This window comes from Perognathus longimembris, chromosome 11 (assembly GCF_023159225.1).
Source record: "Perognathus longimembris pacificus isolate PPM17 chromosome 11, ASM2315922v1, whole genome shotgun sequence".
Lineage (NCBI taxonomy): Eukaryota > Metazoa > Chordata > Mammalia > Rodentia > Heteromyidae > Perognathus > Perognathus longimembris.
Window position 1 is genome coordinate 41,198,781 of NC_063171.1, and position 14,588 is coordinate 41,213,368.

At 43.6% G+C, this 14,588-nt stretch overlaps 1 protein-coding gene and 1 pseudogene across 1 annotated transcript in view; one reads left to right on the forward strand and one right to left on the reverse strand.

Annotated features, from left to right (window-relative positions):
* Positions 1 to 201: 201 nt before the first annotated feature.
* Positions 202 to 763, reverse strand: LOC125360182 (annotated as a pseudogene).
* A 493-nt stretch (positions 764 to 1,256) lies between these two features.
* Nup210l (nucleoporin 210 like) overlaps positions 1,257 to 14,588 on the forward strand; it is an 89,695-nt gene continuing 76,363 nt past the window's right edge. The window contains exons 1-5 of the mRNA XM_048358094.1: positions 1,257 to 1,903; positions 3,477 to 3,613; positions 7,723 to 7,854; positions 11,094 to 11,187; positions 13,182 to 13,332. Coding sequence (XP_048214051.1) covers positions 1,704 to 1,903; positions 3,477 to 3,613; positions 7,723 to 7,854; positions 11,094 to 11,187; positions 13,182 to 13,332 — 714 coding nt within the window. The 5' untranslated portion in view covers positions 1,257 to 1,703. The remainder of the gene's footprint in view (positions 1,904 to 3,476; positions 3,614 to 7,722; positions 7,855 to 11,093; positions 11,188 to 13,181; positions 13,333 to 14,588) is intronic.

The following is a 14,588-nucleotide window of genomic DNA, read 5'->3' on the forward strand; positions in this document are numbered from 1 at the left end:
GGGGAACAGGAGCAATTCCATGCATCTCTAAGGACTCCCCAGATCACTCCAGGATATAGTGGAGGTCATTGTTGGGCCCAGACGTGGCTGAGGCAGCAGCGTGCCAGGTTAATCAGATTCTGTGGCAGAGGGGTGATAACTTGTATTTCCTCCAGGAAGCTCTTGGGGTGGGCAGCAGACATCCTAGAGTCTTGTCCTCAGTCATGAATGAGGGAGCTGACTGTTGTCTGCAGCCATGATGGCCACTTCCAATTTTGGGGATAGCTCCTAGAAATGCTGGATTCCTCCACCCATTGGTTCCAGGGTCTGCTGAGGAGTAGGGGATCTGGAAGGCAGCCTCCCTCCTCAGCCACCGTCGCTGGTGGGGTTGTGGCACCTGGGAAGAGGAGTGCTCCCTCTTTCTAGAGACCCAGGTGGTTCTACACAGCCTGGTGTTCCTCTGGCTCAGGTTAGGAGGTACAGAGGCTCTTTCTGCCCTGTTCCTCCTTGGTGTCACCTGTGTCTCCATCAGCTACTTGGTTTCATTTTGGCAGTACTGCTGGATCCTCTGGGACATGGCATCCAAGGCATTGTTAGCCGAGCAAACTGCAGCCTGGAGGCCTTTCTGCTCTGGAGTTTCCAGATGTGCCTGCCCCAAAGTTGAAACTCTCCTCAGAGGCAGCATCCTCTGGAACTGTCTGCACAGGAAATCCAAAGCACTTGTGGTCACCTGATGGTTGGGGGCTGCCAGCATCACCTCCTGTTCCTCCTTCAGCTCTGCCATTGAGATGCCATGTGCCTAGCCTAGTATCCTTTGCCTGCCAAACACCACAGCTCCAACGCAGGATGTGGCACTTTGCACAGAGGCTCCATGCTGACCCCAGAATTTATTTTTTTATTATTACTATTTTCTGTGTTTGTGGTGTTTGCCCATACTGGAGTATGAACTCTGGGCTTTGAGCTCTTGTACTGCAAATTAGTAGAGGGCAAGAGTCTTACAGATTTGTCTTGTGCCCAGCTATGAATTCATTCTTACAAAGCACATTCTGTAAAGGTGATATTGATCACACATACTCATTAGTGTGTTAGTGAAACAGCCTGTCAGTTACTATTCTATTGGATATGTGGAGAAAACAAGTTACTTAAACAAGTACTCCCAGAGTATTGGTTTGGAAACAGACTGTAACGAGTGAATGATGACTTTCAAAGCTGACTCTTCATGTATGGCATTTCCTGTAGTCTGGTCTTGAAAAGGGGCATGAATCTTATTTCCTGGCAAAGATTACAGGCCTCTCTTTACAAAGTGCAGCTTTTTATATGCTAGAGACTGGAAACTTTTTCCATTTATAAACCTAGACCAATGCTGACTGGAAATAATTGCAAAAAAAAAAAAGATTAAAAAACAACAACAACCTATGAGTCAGGCAAGAAAAGGAGAAACCCAATTGGGAGAAATGAGTTGGTCTTTGGAGACTTTGCCTGCTCTTAATATTAGGAAGGGCTATCCTCCAGTATTTAGGAGCGTACTCGTTAAGTGGGTAGCTTGGGTAATGCCTAAAATTTCTGTAATGTATACTCGCTTTTCCACTTACTGGGAAAAGGCCCATAATTCCAAGCAAGCGAGAAGTCCCACCTCCTGTTGGCGTCGTGGCTACTGATTGGTTCAATTGCGGTGCAGGAGTGGCCGTAGTTGCGCGGGAAGCTGAGGAACCAGATCGGTCGCCATGACTGGCTGTGGGATGTCAGAGTGCCAGGGCTTCGGCCTCTTTTTCTGCTTGTCTCAACATCGCCTCCTTTGGCTGTCGCTGTTCTTGCTTGGGACTCTAGCAAACAAACTTAACGTGCCACAGGTGTTGCTACCCTTCGGCAGGGAGCCAGGCCGCGTGCCTTTCCTCCTCGAGGCGCAGCGGGGCTGCTACACTTGGTGAGGGGGGGGCGGGCAGGATGTGGGGTCACAAGGTTATACATCTCCATATCATCCGGGAAGGGTAGAGGGGTGACCTGTGTGAGCCCCCCCGCGGGAAGGACATGTGGTTACCGCGAGAACAGTGGAGGTGGAGAGCTCATGAACAGGGCGCGCTCTACTCCGGTGGGCCTTCACTGGCTTGCCTGAGGGTCAGGCCTTTTCCCTGTGGAGTGCCCACTGGCCAGTGCGAACAGTTATCTCGCTTTCGGGGCACAAGGAAGCCCACCTCAGAACGCTGCAGTGGCCGATGGGTCTTAACTATGAGGGGCTCAAAATATAAGCAACTAGGGTGAGAGAGAGTACCCATGATCTGAAGAAAATTTAAGATCAGAAAGACCTGGGGTGTAAAGATTCCTGTGAGGTAGGTCCCAAAAAAAAACAGCTATTGAGTAACTGTAAATGCTTTGCATGATTTAACTCAGTATTCATTACTCCATTTGAACTACAGACTCACTTCCCACTTATTGGTGGTTAATTGGAGAGAGTTATTTTGTTTTTGTTTTTCTGGTCTTGGAGCTTGGCCAGTCCCAGGCCTTTTTTTCTTTGCCAGTCCTAGGGCTTGAACTCAGGACCTGAGCACTGTGCCTGACTTCTTTTTGCTCAAGGCTAGCACTCTACCACTTGAGCCACAGGACCACTTCCGGCTTTTTTTTTTTTTTTTTTTTGGCCAGTCCTGGGCCTTGACTCAGGGCCTGAGCACTTTCCCTGCCTTCTTTTTGCTCCAGGCTAGCACTCTGCCACTTGAGCCACAGCGCCACTTCTGGCCATTTTCTATATATGTGGTGCTTGGGAATGGAACCCAGGGCTTCACGTATAGGAGACAAACACTCTTGCCACTAGGCCATATTCCCAGCCTCCCGGCTTTTTCTATATATGTGGTGCTGAGGAATCAAACCCAGGACTTCATGTATACAAGATGAGCATTTTACCAGTAGGCTATATTCCCAGCCCCAGTCCTGGGCATTGGACTCAGGGCCTGAGCACTGCCCCAGGCTTGCTCTTCTTTTTCTTTTCTTTTCCTTTTTTTTTTTTTTTTTCCTCAAGGATAGCACTCTCTCTGAGTCACAGCACCACTCCCAGCCCTTTCTGTTTATGTGGTGCTGAGGAATCGAACCCTGGGATTCATGATTGCTAGGCAAGCACCTTACGGCTAAGCCACCTTCTAGTCTTCTAAGCTCTATGAGACTCTTATCTCCATTAAAACTACCAAAAAAAGTGGAAGTGGAGGTAAGGATCAAGTGGTTGAGCACTAGCCTTGATCAAAAGAAACTCTGAAACAGCCCAAGCCCTGAGTTCAAGCCCCAGGACCAGAACACACACACACACACACACACGCGCACACACACACACACATGAATACCTTGGTAGCATGTAGAATGGAAGAAGTATAGGCATCTTTACTACTAAAATTAATTACTTTTATGACTGTAGTGGTATGAGAGTTTGACCTCAGGACCGTGCACTTTTTAGGCAGGTACTCTACAACTTTAACCAATGTATTTCATATTCTTTAAATATTTTGTTCTGGCAGGCACTCTACCCATCATGATGCAGTTACTGTTGAGCCTGTATATGAAAATGGCACCCTCTGTTCCCAAAAAGCTGTTCTCGTTGCACAATCTACCCAACCTACACGACTCAGCAGTATTATTCTTGCTCGAGAAGTAGGTAGGTTGAGAACAGACTAACTTTGGGGTGGCATAATCCAATATGTTATGTAGATGATTAAAACAAGTGGTATTGGGGCTGGGGAGATAGCCTAGTGGCAAGAGTGCCTGCCTCGGATACACGAGGCCCTAGGTTCGATTCCCCAGCACCACATATACAGAAAACAGCCAGAAGCGGCGCTGTGGCTCAAGTGGCAGAGTGCTAGCCTTGAGCGGGAAGAAGCCAGGGACAGTGCTCAGGCCCTGAGTCCAAGCCCCAGGACTGGCCAAAAAAAAAATAATAATAATAATAAAACAAGTGGTATTGGCATCAAATAATAACAGATTAAAAATGTATTTCTGCAATATAAATTTTAACTGGCTGAATATTCTTGACTTTTTATAGCTATGTTATATATAGATGCAAATAAGTATTGAGATATGTATATATATGTATCAATATCTATTTGCATAAATATCTCTAGATAGGTAAAGATCCAGAACCTAGAATAATGCCTTATGCCATGTAAACTCTAGTTTGAACCAAGGAAGAAGAAAAAAAGACTACTTCAAAAACAAAAACAGGCCTGGGGGGGGGGGGGGCGGAACTGGGGATATGGCCTAGTGGCAAGAGTGCCTGCTTCATATACATGAGGCCCTGGGTTCGATTCCTCAGCACCACATATATACAGAAAACGGCCAGAAGTGGCGCTGTGGCTCAAGTGGCAGAGTGCTAGCCTTGAGCAAAAAGAAGCCAGGGACAGTGCTCGGGGCCTTAGGTCCAAGCCCCAGGACTGGCCAAAAAAAAAAAACAACAGGCTGGGAATATGGCCTAGTGGCAAGAGTGCTTGCCTCATATACATGAAGCTCTGGGTTCAATTCCTCAGCACCACATATATAGAAAAGGCCAGAGGTGGCACTATGGCTCAAGTGGTAGAGTGCTATCGCTGAGCAAAAAGAAGCCAGGACAGTGCTCAGGCCCTGAGTCCAAGCTCCAGGACTGGCCAAAAAAAATAAAAATTTAAAAAAATTAAATTAAAAAAAAAACAAAACGGGCTAGAATATGGCCTAGTGGCAAGAGTGCTTGCCTTGTATACATGAAGCCCTGGGTTCAATTCCTCAGCACCACATATATACAGAAAATGGCCAGAAGTGGCACTGTGGCTCAAGTGGCAGAGTGCTAACCTTGAGCAAAAAAAAAAGCCAGGGACAGTGCTCAGGCCCTGAGTCCAAGCCTCAGGACTACCCAAAAATACCCAACAAAAACAAGGAAAAAAAAGATATGTGGATTCATATGAGATTTGTATGCAGATCAGCACATGAATCTTCCTTATCTCTGGGTTTTTGGTACTTTGTTGCCATATTGATAGGCCAGAAATATCTGTATGGCTGAAAGTTTTTATAAAGGCCTGGCAAGAGATATGTTTTTTTTGTTTTGTTTTGTTTTGTTTTTGGCCAGTCCTGGGCCTTGGACTCAGGGACTGAGCACTGTCCCTGGCTTCTTCCCGCTCAAGGCTAGCACTCTGCCTCTTGAGCCACAGCGCCGCTTCTGGCTGTTTTCTGTATATGTGGTGCTGGGGAATCGAACCTAGGGCCTCGTGTATCCGAGGCAGGCACTCTTGCCACTAGGCTATATCCCCAGCCCAAGAGATATGTTTTTAATACAATTGACATAGGGTTTCCAACATTTTACTAAATAAACATATATATATATATATATATATATTTTTTTTTTTTTTTTTTTTAACCAGTCCTAGGGCTTGGACTCAGGGCCTGAGCATTGCCCCTGGCTTCTTTTTGCTCAAGGCTAGCACTCTACCACTTGAGCCACAGTGCCACTTCTGGCCATTCTCTATATATATGGTGCTGAGGAATTGAACCCAGGTCTTCATGTATAAGAGGCGAGCATTTTACCATTAGGCCATATTCCCAGCCCCTAAATAAATACGTTTTTAAAAATCTACTTACATCTTCATTTCATAAACTACAAAAAAAGGATTTTTACCACTTAAAAAGCAATTAGTTCCTGATATATACAACTACTTAATAAAATGATTAATTGAAGTTTACTTTAAATTGTATTTCAAAATTCTCATTTTGCCATAGATGAGTGAACAATATCATAACAGATCAATGTTTGGAACCCAGTAGTGTAGTGTCTTTTTTTTTTTTTTTTTTTTTTTTGCCAGTCCTGGGCCTTGGACTCAGGGCCTGAGCACTGTCCCTGGCTTCTTTTTGCTCAAGGCTAGCACTCTGCCGCTTGAGCCGCAGCGCCACTTCTGGCCATTTTCTGTATATGTGGTGCTGGGGAATTGAACCGAGGGCTTCTTGTATACGAGGCAGGCGCTCTTGCCACTAGGCCATATCCCCAGCCCCTAGTGTAGTATCTTATGAACAGAAGTTCTTTTTATGTTGTTGGTCTTGGGGCTTGAACTCTGGGCCTGGGCACTGTCCCTGAGCTCTTCAGCACAAGGCTAATGCTCTACCACTTGAGCCATAGCATCACTTCTGGTTTTCTTGTGGTCAATTGGAGATAAGAGTCTCATGGACTTTCCTACCCCAGTTGAACTGCAGTCTTCAGATCTTAGCCTCCTGAATAGCTAGGATTACAGGTGTGAGCCACCAGGGCCGGCTTTTTTTTTTTTTTTTTTTTTTTGCCAATTCTGGGCCTTGGACTCAGGGCCTGAGCACTGTCCCTGGCTTCTTTCGCTCAAGGCTAGCTCTCTAACACTTGAGCCACAGTGACACTTCTGGCCTTTTCTGTTTATGTGGTACTGAGGAATCAAACCCAGGGCGTCAGCATGCTAGGCAAACATTCTACCACTAGGCCACATTCCCAGCCCAGAAATTCTTTTTGTTGTTGTTGTTATTTATATCTTTTTTTTTTTTTCTGATCCTGGGCCTTGTACTATGGGCCTGTGCACTACTCTTAAGTTCTTTTTGCTCAAGGCTAGTACTCTACCACTTCTGGCTTTTTCTGTGATTAATTGAAATAAAGAGTCTCTTGGACTTGTTGAACCATGATCCTCAGATTTCAGCATCCTGAGTAGCTAGGATTACAGGTGTGATCCACCAGCTCCTGGCTTGAATAGAAGTTCTTTTTTTTTTTTTTTTAATCCGTCATGGGGCTTGAGCTCTGGGCCTGGGCACTGTCCCTGAGCTCTTCAGCTCAAGGTTAGCATTCTACTACTTGAGCCACAGCACCACTTCCAAGTTTTCTGATGGTTAATTGGAGATGAGTCTCATGGACTTTCCTTCCCTGGCTGGCTTTGAACCATCATCCTCAGATCTCAGCCTCCTGAGTAGCTAGGACTATAGGTATGAGCCACCAGTGCTGGGCTAGAAGTTCTTATATCTTGTAATTTTGTTATGTTTTTCTACAGGTAAAAATTGCCCTGGTGGTCTTTTTTTTTAATCATGGGGTGTTTTGTTTTGTTTTTGCTCAAGACCAGCACTCTACCACTTGAGCCACAGCTCAAGCAATAAGAGCATCAGACTTTCCTTTTTGGACTGGCTTCAAAAGGGATTTTCAGATCTCAGCCTCCTAAGTAGGTACAATTATAGGCATGAGCCACAGGTTTCTAGCTTTTTTATAATTTTAAAATAAACTTTGAGGGCTGGGAATATGGCCTAGTGGTAAAGTGCTTGCCTTTTATACATGAAGCCCTGGGTTTGATTCCTCAGCACCACATATATAGAAAAAGCCAGAAGTGGCACTGTGGCTCAAGTGGGAGAGTGCTAACCTTGAGCAAAAAAAAGCCAGGGACAGTGCTCAGGCCCTGAGTTCAAACCCCAGGACTGGCAAACAAAACAAAACAATAAAATAAACTTTGAGGGGGCTGGTAATAGAGCCTAGTGGTAGAGTGCTTGTGTCATATACATGAAGCCCTGGGTTCTACTCCTCAGTACCACATAAACAGAAAAAGCCAGAAGTGGCGCTGTGGCTCAAATGGTAGAGTGCTAGCCTTGAGCAAAAAGAAGCCAGGGATAGTGCTCAGGAATAGGCCCTGAGTTCAACCCCCAGGACTGGCAAAAAGAAAAAAAAAAAAAAAAAAAGCTTTGAGTATGGGAGGCATACAGTAGATTTTATGTCCTGTTGAATTAAATGCTCACTTTTTGGATTTATTGTAGTAACTGATCATGAACTACGTTGTGATGTAAAAGTGGATGTGATTGACAGCATTGAAATTGTGTCTCGGTCTCGGGAACTCTATGTAGATGATTCACCTCTGGAGCTGATGGTGAGGGCATTGGATGCTAAAGGTAAAGAACTTTAGAGGAGGGCTGGGAATGTGGCCTAGTGGTAAAGTGCTCGCCTCGTATACTTGAAGCCCTGGGTTCGATTCCTCAGCACCACATATATAGATAGAAAAGGCCAGAAGTGGCGCTGTGGCTCAAGTGGCATTGAGCAAAGAGAAGCCAGGGACAGTGCTCAGGCCTGAGTTCAAGCCCCAGGACTGGCCAATTAAAAAAAAAAAGAACTTTAGAGGATTCAATAAAATCACTTAAAATAAGGTAACACTCCTTCATCTTTAGCACTTAGAAACTTGAATCATAAAGCAGATTAGAAATAAGACTTTTCGGGGCTGGGAATATGGCCTAGTAGCAAGAGTGCCTGCCCCCTACACATGAAGCTCTTGGTTCGATTCCCCAGCACCACATATATGGAAAATGACCAGAAGGGGCACTGTGGCTCAGGTGGCAGAGTGCTAGCCTTGAGCGGGAAGAAGCCAGGGATGGTGCTCAGGCCCTGAGTCCAAGCCCCAGGACTGGCCAAAAAAAAAAAAGAAATAAGTCTTTTCTCATTTGAAACTCATATAAATGAGAAGAAATAATTCTCAGTGCAACTCAATGTATCATCTCCATTGGTGTGTGTGTGTGTATGTGTGTGTGTGTGTGTATGTTTGTGTTTACTGGGGTTTGAATTCATGGCCTTATAGTTGCAAGCCAGGCTTTCTACCCATTGAGCCATGTCTCCAATCTTCACCTGCATTCTTGAATAAAATTTCTGTTATTGTGTGTTATTTCTGAACTTTTCTTTTAAAATATTCCAATTCTGCCACTGGACAGATAGAACATTTTGGTGTCAGGTGTTGGTGGCTCAGACCTGTAAGCCTAACTATTTAAGAGATCTAAGGATCTTAGATCAAAGCCAGCCCAGGAAGAAAAATCCATAAGATTATCTACAGTTAACTAGCACAAAAGCTGGACTAGAGGCTCAAGTGGTCGAGTACCAGCTGTGAGTGAAAAGGTAAAAAGCCAAGCAGGAGTACATAGGCACTGAGTTTAAGCCCTGATACCACAACACCAACAACAAAAAATTGTAATCCCAGCGTTTTGGAAGATAGAGTTTGGGAGATTGGGGTTTGAAACTAGCTCAGGCACACATAGGTCAGTATGGTATCTTGTACCTATTATCCCAGCCTCAGAGGAAGCATAATGGCTGGGTGTAGTGGTACAAGCCTGTCATCCTCAGAAAACACAAGGAAGCACAAATACAAGGATCTCAGCCCAGGAATAAAGATAGATCCTACCTTGAGAATAATCAATGCAAGAAAGGTCTGGAGAAATGACCTAAGTGTTAGAGTGCCTGCCTTACAAGCACTAAGGACCTGAGTTCAATCCCCAGTATCACCCAATGGAGGAATATTTGAGAATGTTTTGTTGGGATGGGAATATGGCCTAGTGGCAAGAGTGCTTCCCTTGTATACATGAAGCCCTGGGTTCAATTCCTCAGCACCACATATATAGAAAAGGCCACAAGTGGCACCGTGGCTCAAGTGGTAGAGTGTTAGCCTTGATCATAAAGAAGCCATGGACAGCGCTTAGGCCCTGAGTTCAAGCGCCAGGACTGGCAAAAAATAAACAAAAATATTTTGTTCTCTCTCTGTTTTATTTTTTTTTTATTTGGTGTCAATACTAGGGTTTGAACACAGCGCCCCAAGCTTGCTTTCTTTTTTCCTTTGGTGGTGAGCCACTAGTACCCCAGCTTGGCCTTGAGCTCCTGCTTAGCTTTTTCACTCAAAGCTGACACTCTACCACGTGAATTATGCTTCCACTTCTGGCTTTTTGCTGATTAATTGGAAATAAGAGTTCCAATTGCAATTCTCAGATCTCAGCCTCCTGAATAGGTAGTTTTACAGATGTTAATTTCCTGGTGCCCACCCAAAGAGTAATTTTTTTTTTTGCCATTCCTGGTGCTTGAATTCAGAGCCTGGGCTCTATCCCAGAGCCCCTCTGTGCTCAAGGCTAGCACTTAGAGGTTCAGGGATAGAGCTAAGTCCCTGAGTTCAAGCCCCAGGACAGCCAAAAAAAAAAGTAATTTTTTAAGACCTGAAAAATAACTCTTTGCTGGATGTCAGTGACTCATGCCTGTCATCCTAGCTACTCAAGAGGCTAATGTCTGAAGATTGCAATTTAAAGCCCAGCTGGGCAAGAAAGTCTTTGAGACACTATCTCTAGCCACCAAAAAGCTAGAAGTGGAAGTGTGTCTCAAGTGGTAGAATGCTAGTCTTGAGCAACATAGACCAGGGACAGTGCCAAAACCTTGAGCTCAAGCCCAAGACCTGCACCAAACAAACAAAAAAGTACTCTTTTTGAAATCTAGTTTTTGTAAAAATGGTTGAAGTGACCAGGTTTAACTATGCCTGTCAACCATAAGATAGATATAAGATGACCTTTCTATAGAAAGGAACAAAAAGAATATGTTGTACTTTTGTCAGCTACAAGTTGATAAGCTTGGATTCTTTTCACTTTCAGAAAACTTGGAAGCAAAGCACTTATATTGTTTTGTATGAAGATCTTCATCATATATGGGTTTGTGTGCTACTGCTGATGCTTGAACTCAAGGCCTGGGCACTGTCCTTTAGATCTTTCTACTCAATGCTGACTCTCTACCACTTGATCCATAGCTCTGTTTTCAGCTTTTTTTGCTGATTAACTGGAGATAATGATCTCATGACTTTGCTATCTGGGCTGGCTTTGAGCCTCAATCTTCAGATCTCAGTCTCTTGAATAATTAGGATTACAGGGTGAGCCTGACAATTTTTGTTTTGGTTTTTAATACTGGGAACTTGCTATGCAAGCTCTCTACCTTAACTGAGCTATGCTCTTACCTAGCCCCATAATATGTGGGATTTTTAAATTAATTATTTTGCCCATGCCAGAGTTTGAATACAGGGCCTCAAGTTTACCTGGCTTGTTTGCTTGGTACTCTCTGAGCAATTTCTCCAACCCAGCTTTTTTTTTTTTTATTATTATTTTTTGGATATGGAATCTTTAGAACTTTTCTGCCCAGGCTAGCTTTGAGATTCTCTGCATCTCAGCAGCCTGAATAGCTAAAATTGTAAGCATTTTGTCCAGCTCCCATATATGTGTTTTACATCACTAATAATATTACTGTTACTTGTCACTGAGGCCTAAAAATCATTCTCTTGTTGAGGAGACCTGGTTATTTTTGCATATGTAATTCTATCTTGTCCGCTTTTTGCCTTGTTCTATAGGAAACACTTTCAGTAGTTTGGCAGGGATGATGTTTGAGTGGAGCATTGCACAGGATAACGAGTCAGCAAGAGAAGAACTGTCCAGAAAAATTAGGTGAGCTTGAAACTGATCATAAGTCACCTTTGACAAGTGTGTATATTGAAAAGCCACCATGTATGTCCACTTTGATAATTCTGCTCTGTGGACTTTTTTGTTTGTTTGCCAGTCGTGGGGCTTGAACTCAGGGCATGAGCACTGTCCCTGGCTTTTTTTTTGCTCAAGGCTAGCACTCTACCACTTGAGCCACAGCGCCACTTCTGGCGTTTTCTATATATGTGGTACTGAGGAATAGAACCCAGGGTTTCATGTATACAAGGCAAGCACTTTACCACTAGGCCATTTGTCTAGCCCCATCTGTGGACTTTTTTGAAAGAGATATATTCCCTAGGAAAAATGTCTTTGATAGACTTATAAGAGAAATACAGGTACTTGTGGTGGTGGTTGTTGGTCCTGGGGTTTGAACTTCGGCCTGGGCACTGTCCGTGAGCTCTTTATTTTATTTTATTTTTCCCAGTCCTGGGGCTTGAACTCAGGGCCTGAGCACTGCCCCTGGCTTCTTTTTGCTCAAGGCTAGCACTCTACCTTTTGAGCCACAGCACCAACTCTGGCTTTTTCTGTTTATGTGGTGTTGAGGAATAGAACCTAGGGCTTCATGCATGCAAGGCGAGCACTCTACTACTAAGCCATATTCCCAGCCCCCTGAGCTCTTCCCCCCCCCCCCCCAGAGTTCTGGCCTTTTTTTTCATTTGCTTTATTGTTATTATAGAGATGATATGCAGAGGGATTACATTTATATGCATCGGGTAGTAAGTACATTTCCTTTTGTACTGTGTCAGCAGTTCCCTCATTGTCTCCCATTCCCTCCATCTCATCTCCACCCATGAGCTGTATAGTTCACTTTCATCAATGTCCAATATGCTCCACTGCTGCACCTTCTTCCTCTTTTTCCTCTAATTCCTTCACCTTCCCACAGATATGTACATGAACACACCATATATAAGGAAGACGGAATCTTCAGAAAAACAAAATTTAAAAAGTTCTTTGTTTCCATATCTTTGGAGTTCATTCAGTATGCTTATTATTTTATAAAAATTAAAGAGGCACATGGGTATTGCACCTTTGTGATTCACTCCTAAGACTATCCTCTTTTGGTCTCACTGTATGAGTATCTAGAATCCTGTGTAATTTGCCCTGAATTCTTTTGCTCAAGGCTAGTGTTCTACCACTTTTTTTTTTTTTTTTTTTTTTGGCCAGTCCTGGGGTTTGGACTCAGGGCCTGAGCACTGTCCCTCGCTTCTTTTTGCTCAAGGCTAGCACTCTGCCTCTTGAGCCACAGCGCCACTTCTGGCCATTTTCTATACATATGGTACTGAGGAATCGAACCCAGGGCTTCATGTATACGAGGCAAGCACTCTTGCCACTAGGCCATATTCCCAGCCCCGTGTTCTACCACTTTGAGCCACACTTCTATTTCCCATTTTCTTGTGGTTAACTGGAGATAAGAGTCTCACGAACTTTCCTGTCTGGGGCTGGCTTTAAACTGCAAACCTCAGATCTCTGTCTCCTGAGTAGCTAGGATTACAGGTGTGAGCCACCAATGCCCAGAAACAAATATTATTTTTAGATTATTATTATTGTTGTTGTTATTAAGTAGTTGTGTAAAAGGATTAAAAATTCCACAATAAGGTTATGAACACAATGCCTCTTGGTCAATGTTACCCCTTCTTTCAGGAAATCAGAACATTTTTAACTCTCTACCGACATTACAGAGAATAAAATTTCTTAGAGAACTATAAAAGAAAATATTGAGTGGCTGTGAATGTGGCCTAGTGGTAGAGTGCTTGCCTAGCATGCATGAAGCCCTGGGTTCAATTCCTCAGTACCACATAAAACAGAAAAAGCTGGAAGTGGCACTGTAGCTCAAGTGGTAGAGTGCTAGCCTTGAGCAAAAGAAGTCAGGGACAGTGCTCAGGCCATGAATTCAAACCCCAGGACTGAAAATACATATATTGATTTCTGCTAGAAACAAATTTATTTTTTATCTTTAGGATTCTGAAATACTCTGAGGCAGAATATTCTTCCCCACTCTATATAGCTGAGATGGAAAAAGAAGACAAACAAGGAGATATTATTTTGGTGTCTGGGATTAGAACTGGTGCTGCTGTTGTAAAAGTTCGAATTTATGAACAGTTCTATAAGGTAAAAAAAATTGTGCTGTAAACATTCAGTAGTCTTGCTTATAGAAAATAAAGGTTCTTTGTGAATCTGTAGTAGAAGTTTTCTGGCTTGATAGTTGATCATTTAATTGAAAAGGTCAACTCAAGAGGATAAGCATAGAAAACACTTATTTTCTGTAAATATTTTGTCCTATTGCCTAATTGTGATCTTTCTCTTTCTCTCTCACCCTCCTCCCCAATTGCTTGGGCTTTGAACCTAGGGCCTTGTTTATGGTAGGTTAACACTCTATTACTGACATATCGTCAGATCACTGACATTTTCTCTTAAAACATTTTCTTTTGTTGACAGTAAGAGTTTGAATTGGTACCCTGCGCTTGTTAAGAAGAAGCCATATCTCCTAATGCAGAAGGCAGGAACTATGCCTCCAGCTCTTTTTATTGTTTTCCAATGGCTATTTTTGAGATAGGGTCTACTCCATCATGTGCCTGAACTATGATCCATCTTTTTTTTTTTTTTTTTTTTTTTTGTCAGTCCTGGGGCTTGGACTCAGGGTCTGAGCACTGTCCCTGGCTTCTTTTTGCTCAAGGCTAGCACTCTGCCGCTTGAGCCACAGCGCCACTTCTGGCCATTTTCTGTATATGTGGTGCTGGGGAATTGAACCCATGGCCTCATGTATACGAGGCAAGCGCTCTTGCCACTGGGCCATATCCCGAGCCCCTGATCCACCTATTTTTCATTCTAGCACAGGTGGTATAATAGGCCTGCCCTGCCATGCTTGCTTCTCCAGATAGCCTAGTATCTGAGTAACTAGAATTATAGGTATGAGCCACTGACACCTAGCTAAAAGCTTAAGTTTCTTTTAATAAGTTAATAAAGGTTTTTAAAAGTGCTTTCACAATCAGAACTTAAAATTTCCGTTTGCTTGAAAATGACCATGAGGGGCTGGGAATATGGCCTAGTGGCAAGAATGCTTGCCTCATATACATGAAGCCCTGGGTTTGATTCACATATATGGAAAACAGCCAGAAGTGACGCTGTGGCTCAAGTGGCAGAGTGCTAGCCTTGAGCAAAAAGAAGCCAGGGACAGTGCTCAGGCCCTAAGTCCAAGGCCGAGGACTGGCCAAAAAAAAAAAAAAAGAAAAGAAAATGACCATGAATTTTACACAAAGTCTTACTACATAGCCCAGGGTGGCCTTAAACTTGCAATTATTTTTTTAATGCGTTTATTCATCTTTTTTTCTCATGCTGGAGCTTGGATTCATGGCCTGAGCACTGTA